At 34.8% G+C, this 21,091-nt stretch overlaps 1 protein-coding gene across 1 annotated transcript; it reads left to right on the top strand.

The window, feature by feature from the left end:
* The first annotated feature begins 5,289 nt into the window (after positions 1-5,289).
* Positions 5,290-15,587, top strand: UTS2B (urotensin 2B). The gene is made up of 5 exons (XM_047874005.1): positions 5,290-5,392; positions 9,896-9,994; positions 11,146-11,183; positions 12,720-12,813; positions 15,532-15,587. The coding sequence occupies exons 1-5, from the start codon at positions 5,290-5,292 to the stop codon at positions 15,585-15,587; spliced, it is 390 nt and encodes a 129-aa protein (XP_047729961.1).
* Positions 15,588-21,091: the final 5,504 nt, after the last annotated feature.

The following is a 21,091-nucleotide window of genomic DNA, read 5'->3' as shown; positions in this document are numbered from 1 at the left end:
GATCTTCTATATAGAAAATGCTAAGGAATCTTAAAAAAACCAAAAACCAACAAAAGGTTAGAGCTAATAAATGAAGTCAGGAAGGTTTCAAGAAACAAGATCAACGTACAAAAATCAATTGTATTTTCATACCCTGGCAATGAACAATGTGAAAGTTAAATTAAGAAAACAATTCCATTTATTATACCATCAAGAAGAGAAAACATTTAGGAGTAAATTGAACAAAATTAGTGTAAGACGTGTTCCCTGAAAACTACAAGACAGCTTTGAAAGACATGAAAGACCTCAACAGTCAGAGAGACCATATGGAAGACTTAATATTTTAAAAATGGTGAAATTTCTCAAATTGATCCACCAATTCAATGTAATTCTTATCAAAATCCCAATTGCCCTTTTTACAGAAATTGGCAAGCTAATTCTAAAATTTATGTGAAAATGAAAGAGATCCAGAAAAAGGACACAGTTGGAAATCTCACACTTCTTCATTTTGAAACTTACTACAAAGCTACATTAAACAAGCTAATATGTGGGGGCACCTGGCTGACTCAGTTGGTTAAAGCATGCAACTCTTGATCTCAGGGTTGTAAGTTTGAGCCCCACGTTGGGTGTAGAGATTATTTAAAAATAAAATCTAACCAAAAAAAAAAAGATAGTATGGTGGTGATTTAAGGTTAGAAAAACCGATCAATAGAATAGAATTGAGAGACGATAAATAAAACCACATATCAACAAATGGTGCTGGGACAACTAGGTATCTATATATAAAAGAATAAAGTTGAACACCTACCTCATACCATATACAAAATTTAAAGCAAAATGGGGTCAAAGGCCTACATTTAGAGCTAAAACCATAAAACTCTAAAAGAAAACATGGGCATGAGTCTTCATGACTTTGGATTAGGCCACATTTTCTTAAATATACTAAAAATACACACACGCACACACACACACACACACACATACACACAGAAAAAATAAACAAACTGGGCTTTATTCAAATAAAAACTGTGCTTCAAAGGACATTATCAAGAATGTGAAAAAACAATCCACAGAAAGAGGAAATATATTTGCAAATTATATATTGGATAAGGGACTGAAATCCACAACATAAAGAACTCTTAATATATAATCCTAAATAATTTATTATAATAAGAATAATAAATTAATAATGGTAATAAGTTAATAATAATATTGTAATAAAAAGACAACCCAATTTTAAAAGTTGCCAAGGTATTTGAATAAACATTTCTACTTTATTCTGAAAATTAAAGACTTTCTGAACTCTTTTAAATGAAAAAAATATCCATGCACATTCTTGCCAGAATGCCAGAGCCTCTACTTTTGCCTTCTTTTTGTCTGCTGCTTTTTTTCCACTCATTTAACTTCGTGTTAAAAATTCTACTAAGAGGGGCTCCTGGGTGGCATAGTCGGTTAAGCATATGACTTTGGCTCAGGTCATGATCTACAGTTCATGGGTTCGAGTTCTGTGTCAGTCTCTGTGCTGACAGCTTGGAGCCTGGAGCCTTCTTCAGATTCTGTGTCTCCCTCATTCTCTGCCCCTCCCTTGCTTGAGCTCTGTCTCTCTCTGTTTCTCAAAAATAAATAAAAGTTAAAAAAAAAAAAGAAAACATTAAAAAAATTCTACTAAGAAATCACAGGGTCAGAGGGAAGTCCAAATAAAACTGCTTAAATTTTTTACTTACTGGAAAAAAAGCCCAATTGTTTAATAGAGTCAGAAAGTAATTATTCAAATGTGTTTGAGTCACCATATGGACCTTGATTATCTGTGCTTTTCCTGTCACTCATTATGAGAAATAGTTAAGATGTAAATGATTCTTAGAGTTATCTATAAATTATAATATAATTAGACAATGTCTTCACTGACAGAATTGAAATGTTATTTAGAAGCTATAACTGAAATACAGACTAATTGATCAAAATAAAATTGCTCTTGAAAATTTGAAGCAAAATGCTGTAAGTGTCCCTTAAAATTGGGATCTCTCTTATTGGAACCGATCATTTTACATTTCTGTTTTCCTAATTGAGGACAAGAGACAATGTGGGTTAAGAGTGGGGCTCTGCAGTAGATTTAGGTTTCCTTTTGGCTCCATAACTTTTCCTTTGTTGTAAAAGGTGAAAAATCAAAACAACTTTATAATTTTTGAGGGACTGATATAGGAATTAAATAAGATACTATATGTGAAACGTTTAGAATACGGCCTGTCATGGGGTGATTACTCAGTAAGTGGCAACAATAACCTTGTTATGTATTATTATTGTGTATATACTAACAGCTCCAGAAACAAATAATCTAACTTCATTTATTTGTTTAATACAATCACTAGTGAAAATTTGTTTTTATTTGAACAATTAATTAGATTATACACTATATATATATAAATATATACACACACACACACACACACACACACATATATATACATATATATAATCACGAAAAGAATTTAGTAAAATATTTTGGTCTTTGTGAGCTTTTTCCCCAAAGTAGATGGAAGGGTCATGGATAAGGCACTTATTTTTCATCACTTTGCCAACATCAGCTAAAATATGACAGAAGATTCAGGAGATTGCCTCGGATTTCCCGAAACAAATGTTTGTAGAACAAAAGTAATGCATAACATTTTGTTTAGAAATGAGTCATCAGTACCCAACCTTATCAGAGAAGGCAGTTAATTTGCCTCTTTTAAGTAGGCAAACCCCATAGGAATTGGGGTTCCTTGACCTGCTGTTTAACATCAAAATTTTTAAAAATCCAAAAATTTTATTTACATTTAAAAACATTTTTTTAAATTAAGGAACCATGAACTGAACATGTCTTTAATATTGACTCATATTTAACTTGCCATTTCGTTTGTTATTTATTGCCGGGTCTTCATTTTGGATTATGAAATTTATTATCAATATATTATATAGGAATGATCAGGTTTATTATCAGTATATTGTATATTTTTTACTCTTTTCTTTTTTTTTTAATATATTTTTTTTCAACGTTTATTTTATTTTTGGGACAGAGAGAGACAGAGCATGAACGGGGGAGGGGCAGAGAGAGAGGGAGACACAGAATCGGAAACAGGCTCCAGGCTCTGAGCCATCAGCCCAGAGCCTGACGCGGGGCTCGAACTTCTGGGCCGCGAGATCGTGACCTGGCTGAAGTCGGACGCTTAACCGACTGCGCCACCCAGGCGCCCCTACTCTTTTCTTTTTTTTAAAAAATATTTATTTATTAATTTTTGGAGAGAGAGAGAGAGAGAGAGAGAGAGAGAGAGAGAGAGGCAGGGAGAGAAGGAAACAGAGAATCCCAAGCAGGCTCCACACTGTCAGCACAGAGCTTGATGGGCTTGAATCCACGAACCATGAGATCATGACCTGAACTGAAACCAAGAGTCGAATGCTTAACTGACTGAGCCTCGCAGGTGCCTCTTTATTCTTTTCTGTAATAATTTCTTGCAATTATACTATTTTTCATCATGTTGTATATTTTTTTGTCCATTAAGTAATACTGATTTTACGTTTTCTATACTGATGTACTTTTTTTTTTAATTAGAGCTTAAAAAGCTAATCCAAATAACCTAGTAAATAAATAATGGTAAATGGCATCAAGGTATATTTGAATGACAGATTTTGAAACACTATGGTATGAAAAACTTTAAGGATCAAGTTTCAAAGACATTGTTCTTGAATTTTTAGGCTAAAGAGAGAACAGAAACTTAAGGAGCTGCAAGTATTGTATTCTGTCAGTTAGCTTTATACCTAGATATAAAGTTTAAGAGCATTATCCAATTTTGCCTTTAAATTTCCATATATTTCAGTTGCTCTTTACTCACAAATGAAATATGTTTTCACTTATTTTTCCTTTGAATCACTCCAATATTTGCAAATCAGGACAGAAACATCTATGACTATAACTGCTCTCAAAGTAGTCACAATTTAATAGTGGAGGCAGACACAAAACACGTAAGTGTAATGAAATGAAGAATGGATTTGGAGTGATGATAGATATCTAAGCAGTCTTATGAAAGTCCAAAGGAGGTAAAAACAAAACAAAACAAAACAAAACAAACAAACAAAAAAACAAAATCTATGTCTGAAAGCAAAAGAGAGAGACAGACCCAAAAGACTGAATAGAGCTGGTGGCATTTGATCGGATACCTAAGGAATGAACAGGTAAAATGGCAGTGGAATGAAGGAGTCCAGGTAGATAGAAATTTGTCAGCAAACTCTGAAGTGAGGAAGTGCCACGTGTGTTCAGGGATTGAAAACTTACTGTGACTGGTGCTCAGACATATAGTGGAAATGAGCCTGTGAAAGAAAAACAAGGCTGAATATCAAACTAAGTAGTTGAGACTTTATTTAGGGAATTTATTAAGGCAATGGGTTAGTGAAAAGATGGGCCATTGCCCTTCTTTCACATCATCTCATGCTGCCATTTGTGCACAGGGAACGGAGTCAGTTTTAGAGCTAATGCATCTAGAGTTCTCCTGACAGAAGAAGTAAGTGTCAAGGCCAGAGGTCATTAGCACATCTTTGGAGCCATAAAACTGGAATTGTGGATGTACTGAAAGACTTCGACTTAAAAAGAAAACCATTACAATTAAAGCAAGTATTAAAGAGTGTAATTGATGGGACATTTGCCAACTTTGAATTAATTAGATTTAGCTTTAATCTTTAGAAGTGCTGGTTGCAGCAAAATGAAACCATCCTTCTTTAGTGCAGTAAGACATTAATGTTCCCATTATGATTCATTTCCAATTTGAGCTCTTCCCAACTCAAATCTATTTGGTTGGTTAAAAATGAAGTGATGGTTGCAAATAACATGGGCTATCAGGGAGACCTGGGGTGGGGAGGGGGGAAGGAGGGGTAGGGGGGCTCTAATTTGGTCAAATGAAAGGCATTGTTCCCATTTGATTGTTATGAAAATTGAACCAACAGGTTCAATTGCCAATTTTCGCTCTATGCTTGTGCCTGTGTCTGAAGTGCGTGGGCATGCATAGGAATGCCTGCTTTTAGTGAAATGGGCAGGTATGAGATATATCGATTGGGTTCTTCCTGTCATTGACTGAGTAGCAAACCTGTCACTTCTCCAAGTAGTGAATCATGTCGACAGAATGCATTACATTTTATAAGTTTTTTTCTTTGTCCAGATCATCTGTAGTTGAAGCACACTTGTCACCTTTTAAAAGTGATCTCTGCAGCATTCCAGAGCCACTGAAGTATTCATCTTGACCTGGATAGTCAGTTTCTCTGCTAGCACAAAGAAGATTTTTTAACATGAACAAGATCCTTTCAACCACTCTTTGCTTTGGACTCCTAACTTTGTTATCTGTAATGATATTTTTCGAATTGGTGCATGGACGGCCATATCTTACCCAAGGTATGTACACATGAATCTAAAATCCTACAGATGGGTAAATAATCCTTATCTTTCTGTTTGCATTGCCTTGAGTTCTCTGCCATTATCAAAATAATATGTTAAGGCGTTAGTATTATTAATCATCAAACATCTTTTCAGAAGTTGCTGTTTTAGATTACATGTAATCCGTGATGCTGTTCTTCTCAAGTAAATTAATTTTAACCAACATTGTACTAAATTTATTTTGACTACACCTAATTTTTTATCTAATCATGGGGCACCTTTTTTCTCACTTCTGTTCTATGACCAAAGATAGTGAATGTATAAGTAGTAATACAATCAATTACCTAATATGTGCATATTTTATTTTATTTTTTAATATGTGCATATTTTATTTTTTAATATGTGCATATTTTAAAGTGAATCTGGGGAAAGCAAAATAATATTTTTAACCTACGAGATTATAAGTAAGTTGCTAATGAAAGGAGAATGACTTAGATAAAAGCACATTAGGATGGAAATTTGTGTTTGCAGAGATTTGGAAATAATAATGCATGGGGAAATCTACATAGTATTTTCAGGAAGACGATGCTAAATCCACATTATGCATTGACTGTATTTATCAGATTTCTAACATAGAGTACTTACATTAAATGAAATAATTTAATCTATGACATCAAAAATTTGTACCATGAGAAAGTTGGAGAAAATAAATTTTTGCTCTTGTAATATTGTAACTTGTATTGATCTTTCTTTAAAATTTTCAATGCATTTTGTACTGGAAATAGCTCTTCATCTGAGAATCAGTAGGGCTAAATGTAATGTTGATTTATTAGGCAAACAACCTCCTTGAAACTTTTATATATTTCTTTATGTTTGGAAAATAGTAATTTACAATAGTGCTCTCTAATTTTCCTTCCAGATTGAAATTTTGAGGTTATCTATCGTCTAACTGAACTCCTTGCTGGGAAGGAAAGAGCCTTTAACTTTGTCTTACATAGGGGAACCAAAACAGGATAGAATACATTTTATTTACATGATACTTGGTTGAGAAGAGGGATCAAGTTTCTCCCTTTGGGATCAAGTTCAATTTTACTAGACCATGTTGCTTCCAATGTGGTTTTAAAAGTCAATGAGAGAGCAGTTCTTTTGGTAGTGAAAATAAAATTGCATAAATCCTTGTTATTTATTTATTGGGATTTTCCCATGAAAAATAAGTTGTCTTAGAGACCTAGATATAAGGTTGGGAATCAAAAGAGTCTGGATTTTATCCATAGCTCACATTTAGTCTTTGGCGAATCAAAATCATTGCACATGATAGGCATCCTTTGTTCTTCCTGTGAAATGATAGTATTTTAAATGTTCTTAACACAATGTAAATGAGGAAAAATGAGACCATTCACTGAGGACTTTGCAAAATTAGGATGTTGGTGGTAAATGTAACTTCTGATTTCATGTGGATGTGGAATACAGAAAAATCAAACTCTAAAGTATTTTGCTAGGTTAAAGTTAAATAACACCTCTGACCCCAGAATACCACACAGTGATATGCATACATCACTGGCAGCATATTGGAAAGGTTTTTCTCTCTGGTACTCCCTTGGATTTATTTTATTGTATATAAACAGAGAAGATTACGTTACTAGTAGGGTTATTTTCTGATCTAAATTGTCTATGATTAGAGTCTCTCTCCATATACACGTATTTCAAAGCAGCCAAAGGTTTGACTTATGTCCTTGAACACATTGTTCAAATAAGCATTTTTGGGGGTTACCATCCCGCTCTTTCTGTGTTAGACAATGTCCAAGACAAATGACAGAATCTGCCAGCTGTCATTTGGTTGGAGCTATAGAAATGCATGGTTCAATGGATAAACCTGACACGGGGCAAGCTGCCTACCACAAAATGATGAAGAGTGAATATCAAGACCAAGAATACTGGAAAATTTATTAATTGTTTTGTATTTTATCATTTTGGGGATTTCCAGATTTCTTTCTGGTAAAATTTCTTGTCTATATATAGTGAGAAGCTTCAAATTTGAGTGAAAAGTGAGGAGACAATGAAACCTTTAAGATTCAGTATCTTTAAAGGGTGCCTGGGTGGCTCAGTCATTGAAGCACCCAACTTTGGGTCAGGTCTTGATCTCATGGTTCATGAGTTCCAGCCCTGCATTGGGCTCTGTGCTGACAGCTCTGAGCCTGGAGCCATTTTTGGATTCTGTGTCTCCCTCTCTCTTTGCCGTTCCCCCGCTCATGCTCTCTCTCTGTCTCTCAAAAATGAAAAAATATTAAAAAAATTAAAAAAAATTCAGTATCTTAAGTAGCAATGAACCAGTATTATCTGTGTATTTGCAAAAGCCTTCACTCTGTCATGTCTGGATAACTTTGTCATCCTTTGTGCTAAGGGTTCACCTACACTCAGGTATTTTTTATTCAAGCATTTCCCTTGTCATACTAACTTTTAGTTCAAAGACAAAAGCATATTAAAAGTATGTGTAATTGTTTTCTTTTAAAGCTGTATCTGTTTTAAAACTAAAAATGAAAAAAAGAAAAAAGACTTATTTTCAATTATATTTCTAAGACAATATCTTAACTTTAGAAATATAAAAAATATTTTTAAAAAATTTCTTGAAGAAACTTTTTCTTCAGGGATTCCTGTAAACCATGGTTGTCTTTAAAGGTACTGACAAGAATTTCTGAGGAGAGTTATGCAAGTGTAACCACTGGAAACAAAAGTAGTAAAGAGAGGCAAATTGATTCAATTTCTTTTGTGAAAAATGTCCCACTTAAATATGCAGAAGTGGATTAGTAATTAAGTTCCTAAAAGCTTCAGCTCTACACTTTCCTTGTTACCTCCTCCTGGTCTTATACATTCTCTAAGTTTAAGGCAATGAATTGGTTTCTCTTATCACAGTTCTAAAATAAGTAGTCATTGTCATCTGGCTATAATATGTACCCTATTTCTTTTTCTAAGAAAAATATTTTAAAGATTGTAGATTGTAATTTAACATTTTGATGAACAACTGTAATAACAATGACGTTATTACATGGTCACATTTTAAACTAAACTATGTCTGAGGGTCTTCATATCATTGATGTTGAGCAAATTTCCATTGATACTGTATTAATTTTTTAATTAATCAGTAGAAAAAATGTTACAGATAATTTCTATGTTTATGAAGTAAAGGAAATTGAAGAGTTGAGCATCCATAAACTATGTTTGGTCAATGTAAAAATGATGCTGTCACCTGTCCCACGTCATCCATTTGCTTCCTCATCAAGTCTCTCTCATTCGTTTTATTAACCTCTTAATTGTTTGAGTTAATCAATTAACATTTTGTAGACACAAGAAAGATGATTAAACAGAACAATATAGTTAAATTACGGGCCATTTCTGTAGCTAAAACCACAATGTTCTCACTTCTAAACTTCAGACTCAATGAATCTAGCTTCTGTTCAAGCTGTCAGCTAGAATGAGGAGCTAGCAAGTGGGGAGCATGATCCCACAGAAGTTCTGGACAAAAGTTTGGCTTTTCAAGCCACATCACAAAAGTTCATTTTGTTTGTAATATACTAGTTGTTACTTCAATTGCATTACTTGTTGATAGATATCTTGTTGAGTCTTCATGTCTTATACCTTGAGTAAAGGTTATTATCCTGATTTCTACTTCAGAATAAAAATATTTACAAAAAATTGGGTGATATTTTGCTTTTAAGGTGTTGAAAGAGTTGAGCATCTGATCAATGAATGGGCTGGGAGGTAAATTGGCAAAGATGGAAAGATGTCAATATGGAGAAAGGAGACTTCATATCACCTTTTCCATGAGATTTCCTTGAATGGTTTAAAGGCAATCTCCAGAACACAAAATGGCTCATATTTAAATGTGCATAGCACATAGAATCTTAAAATCAAATATTGTTTATTTTTTTCTTTAAAAAATTTTTGGGGCACCTGGGTGGCTCAGTTGGTTAAGGATCCAACTTGTGATCTCAGCTCAGGTCATGATCTCACAGTTTGTGAGTTCAAGCCCCCATCAGGCTCTGCACTGACAGCATGGAGCCTGCTTGGGATTCTCTTTCTGTCTCTCTCTACCCCTCCCCTGCCTTCTCTTTCTTCCTCTTTCTCTCAAAATAAATAAATAAACTTAAAAAAATAACTTTTATATTTTTCATATTAAACACAAGAGTAGAAAATTTCAACAACACAGATAAAAAATAAGAAATTTACCTGCGATTCTACTACCCAAATTTACCTACTACCCAAATTTAGCAGGTAAATTCTAGGGTGTCACGTTTCAGACATACTCTCTCTCCTCTTCTCTCTCCCTCTCTCATAATCTCTCTTTGCTCCTATACATTCAATGATTTTTGAAACAGCCCCTCTTTTTGGGTTACACACCTTTGTCCACAGCACTTTTTTTGGTGAGTATATGCATTGATAGCTATAAAATGTATTTAATTAAAAGTGTTTTCGGTGACACAGATCGAAAATGGAGGCTTCATTACATTGGGATGATTATTACAGGAAATGAATTGTTTCCAGATAAAGAAGATGCAAACCACGAAGAACTATTGCTGGCTCTACTGAATAAAAATTTTGATTTCCAAAGACCTTCTAGCATTGGTAAGTTAGGAATTTATTCTGTCTTCTGACCTGCTCTTTCTCAATGTTAATTTGTAGTAAAGTAATAACTACTCCTTTTCATGCTGCACTGACAGCTTAAGTGTGTCTTATTATTTCATATTCATGATAAAGTAATGGCATTATTCAAAAATATTAAAATCCTATTTTCTTCAATTAGAGGGTCCTAATGGGATCAGTAACCATCTATTTACAAAATAGTTATCTTTAGTCATATTCTCATCTCTGCGACTTCTCACTCATACAGTTAATATTTTCTTTTACTAAATGCTTCAAATCTGTTCCCAGGTTTTCATTAGAAGTTTCACAAATTAACTGCATTTTAATGGCAGTTAAGTTAGCACATTTGCAATGAAATTCTCTCCATGTGGGAAACAATTGGAGTAGAGACCACTGGGAAATTTAGGCACACCGACTGACATTTTTTTCTTTGAAGATCAGCAGAATCTAATTTACAATTATGCATTAGAGTTTTCTCCAAGAAATGACAAATACTGTCAGAAACTTAGCAAGTCTAGCCTAAGAGAAAATGTGAGAATATGTCAATGTGTTACACTCTCCAAAAACATCTGATCCTCTAAAAAAAAAAATCTAGTCATGGGACAATGTGCTGACTATAACAATATCTTAATGAATACTTTAAAAATACAGGGTTTTAAAATTAGAAATAAGATATTCTCATTGAAGAAAATGTATGAAATTATAAAAAAGAAAAATTCATACTCAAACTGTAAAACCCAGAGAGAGCTAATATTAATATTCTGGGAATTTCTTTCATGAATGAATTGTATAGATGTTTGTGTCCCACTTTTTTTCACTTACTATTGTTTCATAAAATTTCCTCATGTTAGTAGAATAATTTACTTCTAAATAATAGTCCTTGTTAGAACTATGGTCTGTTTTAGAAAGCTTTGTGCTTATTACAAGAAATCAGGTATTTTTTCATGACATAACTGGTTGCAATTCAATATGTCAGGCATTGAGAAAATATTTGGGTCTTATATTAGGGATGGTGGGTGGTCTCAAATCTTATGGAAAAGACCTTTGCCTTCCACATAAGATCCCGAATGTGTGAATTGGGATGAATCTATTATTGGCCATGAAAGTTTTCATGTAACAAATGTGTCTTGCAGATACAGAACTGACTGGCAAATTGGAAGAACTTAACCAGGTGAGAGTGTGAAATACTTACATTTCAATTTTAATAATAATTAGAAGGAATTTATCTTTGGGCACAGTTTGAAAAATTATTGGTATGATACCGTAAATTTTTTTTATTCCTGCTAGAGAAAAAGTAAAGTAATTCATTAGAAAAAAAAAAATAGTCAAATTCCACTTGGGGGAAAAAAAAAACAAGAAAGAAAAGAAAACCAAAACAAAACTAAAGCTGAAATGATCTTGAGATAAAATCTGGATTCTCGTCCCAGCTCTCCAATTGTTATGAGACGAAAGAAACTAAAATTCTCTGGATCTAAATCTCCTCATCTATAAAATAGGAGGCTATACCTAGATTGGTGATTTTCAAAATGTATTATTATTTTTAAAAGTGGAAATATTTTTGGGGCGCCTGGGTGGCGCAGTCGGTTAAGCGTCCGACTTCAGCCAGGTCACGATCTCGCGGTCCAGAAGTTCGAGCCCCGCGTCAGGCTCTCGGCTGATGGCTCGGAGCCTGGAGCCCGTTTCCGATTCTGTGTCTCCCTCTCTCTCTGCCCCTCCCCCGTTCATGCTCTGTCTCTCTCTGTCCCAAAAATAAATAAATAAATAAATAAAAAAAACGTTGAAAAAAAAAAAGAAGAAAAAAAAAAAGTGGAAATATTTTTTCCCAAATAAATTGGATACGGTCTCATATCCAATTCATTCGGTTGCATACGAAGGTGGAGCTGTTCTGTTTAAAGCACCTGGTTGGGCGCCTGAAGGGTCACCTCTTTGAACCCGCTCTCAGCCTCCCGAGAGGGAGACCCTTAGCAGCCTTTTCCCCAACTCCTTGACATGCTGTAAAGAAAATGTGAAAATCACCAGATTCGATGATTTCAAAACTTTTTTCACAAACATGCATGCAAATCCATTATTATGCGAACCATGTGGCTCTTTGGGAGAGAGAATTGTGTCCCATTATTCTAGGCGGGTCAGACATGGACACTCTCAGTAGCCAGGCTGAACTCTACTTTGGTCAGAGTTAGATCTTCAGGGTGTAGACAATCAGAAAGCTTGCTAAAAATGAACATGGGTTTAATTCTGGGTAAAAACCCTAAGGCCTCAAAATACTTCTCCCTTCCTGCTGGAAAGGAGAAATATTTCAGGAAATCCAAACATTTACATAACTCTGTGGAGCTCCTTGAAAAGCACTGCTCATTATAGGTGACATGAAATCGAGTCCAGGAACACAGGCTGTGTTTCCAGGCTCCCCATTAATTAACACCCAGAGTGGACTTCCTTAACCATAAACCTGTTTTTTCCTCATGTCCTGTTGAGTCATGTACCTTTCTCAGTCAGTCTCTAAATACTAGTTTCCTTGTACTTTTCCTGTTTCTTTTTGTTTACTTTCTTCATTACTTTTTCTCCTTTTCAATTCCTTGTTTCTCGTTTCTCCCTTTCTTCTGTTTTTCCTACTCTTTTCCCTGTTTTATTCAAATACTTTCTCTTCTTCAACAGAAAATAGCATCATTCTAATTAAAGATGAATAATTTTTATGTTTGATTTTTAACAGCTGGAAAATCTAAAAGAGCAGCTCGCAGAGGCCAAAGATTCGGAGATATCCTATGCTATAGGTGGTCTATCTTCTTCCCATCCCAATAAGCGAGGTAAATTTTCATTTCAAATTTTTAAAATTGACATCTGAAAGATGAGTTTTGCAATTTTTACTAAGAAGAAAGAGAGTAACTTGATATTTCTTAATCCTATGGTGGTGCTCAAGATCAAGGCTCATATCTTTATTTTTTATTTTATTTATTTTTTAAACAGATTTAATGTTTATTTATTTTTGAGAGAGGGAGAGAGAGAGAGAGACAGAACAGGAGTGGGGGAAGGGGCCGAGAGAGAGGGAGACACAGACTCTAAAGCAGGCTCCAGGTTCTGAGCTGTCAGGACAGAGTCCTACACAGAACTTGAACCCATGAACTGTAGATCATGACCTGAGCTGAAGTTGGGTTCTCAGCTAACTGAGACACCCAGGCGCCCCTATTTTATTTTATTTTATTTTATTTTATTTTATTTTATTTTTTAAGTTTATTTATTTTGAGAGAGGGAAAGGAAGAGTGGGGGAAGGGAAGAGAGAGAGGAGAGAGTGAGAATCCCAAATAGTCAAATTCCACTTGGGAAAAAAAAAACAAAAAAAACAAAAAAAGAAAAGAAAACCAAACCAAAACTAAAGCTGAAATGATCTTGAGATAAAATCTGGATTCTCAGCACTAGCAGTGCAGAGCCTGATATGGGTGGGGCTCAAACTCACAGACAATAAGATCATGACCTAAGCCGAAGTCAGACACTTCTCCTACTGAGCCACCCAGGCACCTCCGAGGCTCATATTTTTAAAAAAGATTCCAGTGAAAACGTTCCCATATGAATGTATCTGAGTTCTGTGGTGTTTATAGCAGTGTGTCGCAAGGTCATAGGTTCTAGGTTTAAGTAAAATAGGCCCTTATTGTTTAAAATTGTGACTTACCTTTACTGTTTTGCTTCAACACTGGAGATAGGAGAATCACAAAAGGGAACAATCAAGTTTCAAGTTAATCCAGAATTTTAGAACATCTTTATTAAAGTCATTGCTCTAACGTTTGGTTCAAGGCTTGATTCATAACATTTAATTTTAGGAGGATTTGTCTTTTGGATCCCTCTTACTATTTATAATATTTCTTGGGAAATTCTTGTTTCTTGCTGAATTAGTTATTATATTTGAAAAACTTGTATGTATGTTTTTCCATTCATAGAGTGATGTGAGCCTTCCTAAAACTTGTTTTATTTACACTTGTCTCTCTTCTCAGATTTGTCTTTAACTTGTACATAAACCTATGTCACAATTGCTACTAAGGGGGAAAAGGAGACACTGGTATTATTTAAACACTTAGCATATTATATTTTATATTTTCGTATCTCAAAATATTGTGGTTAATACATAAGCACTAGAGCTACACTGCCTGGGTTCAAGTTAATATTGACCATTTTCTACCTGCTTGAACTTGTGCAATTATCTAACTTCCTGTGCCTTATTTTCTTTGCCCCAAATGCAAATTATAATCCTAAGTATCTTTATGAGATTGTTGGGGGGACTTGATGAGTAATATATGAAAGGAATTTAGAATAATGCCTAGCAAATAGTAAGTACTATGTAAACTTAACTTGTTTTTTATGGTTTTGATCAATGCTATAATTATTATTTTATTCTCTTCATAAACATCAGGTAGCTATTACTATGCCTATTTTATAGATGAGGAAATTACATCTCAGAGGGATTAAATTATATGCTGAAAATAACCCCCCTGCTAAGTGACTCAGCCAGTGAACCTGAAGGAGATGGTAGTAGAACCTTCCGGAGTTTTAAGGACTTTGGCTTTTACTAGGTATCATGTGGGACATCACTGGAAAGTTTGAGCTCAAGAGTGATACGAGATAATTTTTAGTACAACCACTCTTGATGCTTTGTGGAGAACACACTGCAAAAGATGGGCAAAGGTAGAAGCAGAGAAAACTTTAATAAAAATAATTTAGTGGTAGCAGCTTGGATTCGGTTTGGCAATAGTTTCCTTAGAAATAGAATTGATAAGGAGGGGTCTTATTCTTTGGCTATATTTTCAACAAAGAAGCCAACAAAATTTCTTGTAGGATTACACGTAGGTTGTATTAAAAAATGACGGAAGGTGTCAAGAGTGACTCCAAAGATTTTGTTCCAAGCAACTAGGAAAAAGAGGGCAAATTCTACTTATTGAACCAGAGATAGCTGGAAGAGGAGAAAGTTTGGTAGTGTAGAGGGTTGAAATACAGATTTGTTGGGCCTTCTCATAATTAGCGTAGCTTAGGCTATGATGTGTTACCAGTTTTAATCCAAATCTCAGAGGACTACCGTATAATAAAGTCCAATATATGTAGTATAACCCTCTTTGATTTTCTGACTATTTCATTTGAAAGGTTGTTATGGCTTGACTGCCTCTCATATTGCCAAGACATAGGAAAGGAATAGAGGACACATCTCAGGTCTAAACTGCCCCAGTTCAGAACTTGGTTCAGTGAGAAGTGTCACTTCTGAAGTCCACTGGCTAGAATTAGTCATGTGGGCTGCCACCAAAATATTGGCAAGATAGGCTGATAAATTTTAGGAAGTACATATAATACCTGGGGACCACTGCCTCTACTACAGTCAGTCCTTTCATCTCTTCTTAACCACATAGACTATACTTATCCCATTCCCATTAGAGACAATCCCAGATCTCTTTCACTGACTGAACCCAGAACAAATAACAGGCTTTCCAGGAGAAACTTACTAGTCTTCATTAGATACAGTGTGGCTTCTTCCTCTTCATTCACAGACCTGTTGGCTAAAAGGACAATTCCAATAATTGGCAGAGGAACAGGGACAGGATAACCACAATCAGAAATCCATTCATAAAGGAAACAAACAAGAGATACACAGATTGCTACCCTCCAGGAATTCTGAAACCCCACTGGGCAAATATTATAAAGGTCTCCTACCCTGGGGATGGAAAAAGGTGTCTTGATTTGAGCCTTTAGTATCTAGGAGGAGTCATTTGCCTATTGTAACATTTCTGGTGTCTACAGTGTCTGAGATTTTTGCTTTTTCATTTTCATCCTTGGATATATCTTATGTGTTCCTTGGGGAATATTCTCTTCTCTGGGATGGTACAGTTTTCTTGGGTCTCATCCCACTCTTGCAAAGTTGGAGGTCTGAGGTTTATTTTGTCTTAAAATATCAAAGATATTTTTATTTTAGGGTTTATGATGTCCTTTCAAAAATTTAGAAAGCTTCTCATCTGCTTGCTACATGCAAATGCTTTTGAAGAAACAATTTTAATTATTCTGCCTTCTCACCCCCAATTTAGTAGCAGTTGTCTTGAAAGTAGGTGGAACATGGGCACCTGGGTGGCTCAGTCAGTTAAGCATCCGACTTTGGCTCAGGTCATGATCTCATGGTTTGTCGGTTCAAGCCTCGTGCAGGCTCTGTGCTGACAGCTCAGAGCCTAGAGGCTGCTTCGGATTCTGTGTCTCCCTTTCTCTCTGCCTTCGCCCACTCCTGGTCTGTCTTTCTCTCTCTCAAAAATAAATAAACATTAAAATAAAAAAAAAAACAAGTATCTGGAACATGCCTTAAAGACTAAGCACTCACTCTGACTTCTTTATTCAAATTGTTATTTATGGAGCCTCTGTCACTTGGAGTAATTTTAAATCTCATTTTATAGTGTTTTGGATCTAGAGGAAGTTAACCCTTTCAACATTTTGAGAGCTTGTATTTCTGAACTTTTTATTCCCTTTGTATTTGCTGTCACATTGCATTTGGGGATGAATTAGGTAAACTACACTAGCAAAGTAACCTTACTATCTCAGTGATGTAACTTGCTTTAATATTTATTTTTTATTTACACGAAGCCTTGTGTATGTTGGTCACTTTACTCTGTATCCACACTATGTGTCCCCATAGTGGGACAGGAAAGAAATGGAGGTAAACACATTCTTATCTGCCAAAATTAGACTCATGATCTTAACCTAACTTACTGGGGTCAGGGAAGCACTTTGGAAATGTAAAAAAAGCACAAGGAATATTTGGACAGTCACATCCCTACCACAGATGTTTTGGGCTTATGCTATGCATAGCAATATCATCCCAGTATAGCAGGCCTTCTTATGTACATTTTTGGGTTTCAGTTACTTGTGGTCAACCATAGTCCAGAAGCAAATGATCTTCCTTCTGACATACCATGAGAAAGTCAATAGTACCTTCATGCTACATCACAGGGCCTACGTCATTCACCTCATTTCATGTCCTTATATAGGCATTTTATCATCTTACATCATCATCGTAAGAAGGGTGATTATAGTATAATAAGACATTGTGAAGAAGCCACATTCACATAACTTGTATTGTAGTATATGGTTATAATTGTTCTAGTTTATTATTTATTGTTGTTAATTTCTTTCTGTCCCTAATTTATAAACTAAACTTTATCATCAGTATGTATGTATAGGATAAACATGTATTTTTTTTAATTTTTTATTTATTAAAAAAATTTTTTTTAACATTTATTTATTTTTGAGACAGAGAGAGACAGAGCATGAATGGGGGAGGGTCAGAGAGAGGGAGACACAGAATCTGAAACAGGATCCAGGATCTGAGCTGTCAGCACAGAGCCCGACGCGGGGCTCGAACTCAAGGACCGCGAGATCATGACCTGAGCCGAAGTCGGCCACTTAACCAACTGAGCCACCCAGGCGCCCCAGGATAAACATGTATTTATAGCATTCAGAACTATCTGCAGTTTCAGGCATCCACTGATGGTCTTGGAACACATCCCACACAGATAAGGGGGGACTTCCTGTAGTGATCTGAGTAGACCATTGAATATACAAATTTGAGGTTTAGGGAAACAGCTTGTATTGGAGTTATTCATTTGACAGTTATCAACATATCAATATTGCTTGGCATTGTGATGAAACCATCTAAGGAATGACTCTAGATATTAAAGAGAAGACAGCCAGGCCTGAAGCCTAAGTGATTCCAAGGTTAGAGATGGGGCAGATGAGAGAATCAGCAAAGGAGGCTGGGTAGGAGCAGCTACCAAGGAAGGAAGTGACAAAGAATGTCCCACTCCTTCCAGGAAGAAGTAGTGAAACTATATTTGAAGTTGGATAACTCCAACTTTCCTTCTGAACAGCAATAGAAAGATTATTAATGGATTGGCCAAGAATTGTTTGGTGGACTTTTGTTGAAGGAGAAAATGATAAAACAATATTTTTATCGTTTGTCAGGAAACACTGACAATACACATCACTTTTGAAAAATTTTGTTTTAAAGGGTAGAAAAATTGGGGTATTAGCTAGAACATTTTGGGGGAGTGTCAAAGAAACTTTTTATTTGTATTTATGCAAGTAGATATTAAAACATATTTGTATGTAGTAGGAACAAAGTAAAACATATGAATTAGATGCCCAGGTTAGGTGACCAAAACAACCCACATTATACTTAAAGTCTGGTTCTATTGCAAAAGTATGAATAACATTACATGAAAGTAAAATGGACCTAGAGATCCAGCTAATGCAATAGTAACTTATGCTTACTGGGAAATATTATAGTTTGGTTTAATAATTTATTTTATAGTTGGTAGACACCTGCTAACTTCATTCAGAATTTGTGATAAAATATGATAAAATACAACATCTTTCCATTTATAAAAATCCTTAACAGATTGTGTATAGAAGGAACATACTTCAACCCAATAAAGGCCATATATAACAAGCCCACAGGTAATATCATATTCAATGGAGAAAAATTGAAAGAGATTTCTCTGAAATTGGGAACATCACTTCTATTAAATATAGTGCTAGAATTCCTAGCTATGCAATTAGGAAAGACAAAGAAATAAAAGGCATCCAAATAAGGAAGGAAGATGTAAAACTCACTTTTTGCTGATGATATAATCTTATATATACAGAATCTCAAAGAGTTAGTAAAAAACTGTTGAAATTAGTTGGTGATTTCAGTAAGTGGCAGATTAAAAAATCAACTTACAGAAATCAGTGGCATTCCTTTATACTAATGATGAAGCATAAGAAGAAAAAACTATCCCATCACAATAGCATAAAAAATAATAAAATACTTAGGAATAATTTTTTTATTGAATTGTATTTGATGTAAAATATTATGTTAGTTTCAGGTATATAGCATAGTGACACAATAGAAAGTGATCACCAGGATAAATCTAGCCACCATCTGTTACCATATAAAGTTTTTCAATATTATTAACTATATTCCCTATGCTGTACACTGAATTCCCATGTCTGATTTATTGTATATCTGGAGGCCTGTACCTTTTAATCCCCTTCCCCTATTTTACACCCTCTCCTCTGGCAAATGCCAGATTATTCTCTGTATCTAAGAGTCTGTTTCTGTTTTGTTTGTTCATTTATTTTTTAGATTCTACATATAAGTGAAAGACTACATATAGTCTTCGTCTTATTTTATTTAGCATAATACCCTCTGGGTCCATCCATGTTGTCACAAATGGCAAAATTTAATTTTTAAATGGATATTCCATTGTGTGTGTGCGTGTGTGTGTGTGTGTGTGTGTGTGTGTGTGTGTGTATAATCAATCTTCTTTATCCATTCATCTAATGATGGACACTTAGGCTGTTTCTATATCTTGGCTATTGTAGATAATGCTGCAATAAACATAGGGACACATGTATCTTTTCAAATTACAGCTTTCATTTTCTGCAGCTAAATAACCAGAAGTAGAACTGCTGTATTATTTGGTAGTTTTGTATTTAATTTTTGAGGAACCTCTGTACTGTTTGCCATAGTGGCTACACCGTTTTGCCTTCCCACCCAAAATGCATGCGGGTTCCCTTTTCTTCACATCTTTGCCCATTCTTGCTTGCTTGCTTGCTTGCTTGCTTTATTTATTTATTTATTTAATAGTCATTTTACAGGTATGGCGTGATAGCTCATTGTGGTTTGATTTGCATTTATCTGATGATTTGTGATATTTAGCATCCTTTCATGTGTCTGTTGGCCACTTGTATGTCTTTGGAGAAATGTTTACTCAGGTCTTTTACTCATTTACTTAGGAATAAATTTAACCAAGGAAGTGAAAAATCTGCACAATGAAAGCTATAAGTCTTTTCTGAAAGAAATCAAAAAGAAGACACAAACAGATGGAAAGAAATGTGTGTTTATGGATTGGAACAATAAGTATTGTTAAATGGCTGTATTCTGCATAGCTATCTACAGATTCAGTGCAATGTCAAAATACTATTACACAGAAAACACTATTTCAAAGAAACCACACAAATTTATGTTTCACATAAATAAAATAAATAATCTTAAAATTTATATGGTACCACAAAAGACCCCAAATAACCAAAGATATCTTGAGGATAAAAGAACAACACCTTATTTTAAACTAGATTTCAAAACCATAGTAGTAAAAACAGTATAGTACTGGCACAAAAATAGACATATAGACCAATAAAACAGAAAACCCAGGATTAAATGCTGGCATATAGAGTCAACTAATATTCAACACAGGGCCAAGAACACCCGGCAGGGAAAGGATAGTCTCTTCAACAAATGATGCTGGGAAAACTGGAGGAATACATGCAGAATTGAATACATGAAATTGGACCTTTATGTCACATCACAAACAGAAATTCACTTGAAATGGATGAAAGACTTACACATTAGACCAGATAACATAAAACACCTACAAGAAAATATAGGGTAGTAGCTTATCAATACTGGTCTTGGTAATGACTCTTCGGACATGACACCAAAAGCACAAGCAACAAAAGCAAAAATTAACAAGTGGGACCACATCAAATTTAAAAAATTCTTCACAGCAAAAGAAACAACTAACAAAATGGAATAAAATTTTTGCAAAGCAAATGTTGGACAATAGGTTAATATCAAAAAAACCATAAAAGATAGCACTTAATAACAACAAAACCCCCAAGAGTATCTGACTTAAAACATGGGCAGAAGAACTAAATATATTTTTTTTTCTCAAAGAGGACATCAAAATAGCCAATGGGCACACAAAAGATGCTCAGCTTCACTAATTAGCAGGAAAATGCAAATCAAAACCACAATGAAATATCACCTTACACTTGTTAGAATGGCTATCATTAAGATGACAAGAGACAGCAAGTGCTGGTGAGGATGTGGTGAAAGGGAGCTCATACACTGTTGGTAGGAATGTAAATTAGTGCAACCACTATGGCAAACAATATGGAAATTCCTCAAAAAATTAAAAACAGATTTACCGCATGATCCAGCAATTCAACTTCTGGGTGTATTACAACAGATGAGTGCATAAAAAAGAAAATGAGGTACATATACACAATGGAATATTATTCAGC

Source organism: Prionailurus viverrinus, chromosome C2 (genome assembly GCF_022837055.1).
Source record: "Prionailurus viverrinus isolate Anna chromosome C2, UM_Priviv_1.0, whole genome shotgun sequence".
In the NCBI taxonomy this organism is placed as follows: Eukaryota; Metazoa; Chordata; class Mammalia; order Carnivora; family Felidae; genus Prionailurus; species Prionailurus viverrinus.
Note: the sequence above shows the minus strand (reverse complement) of the source record. Positions and strands in the feature narration are given on the sequence as shown.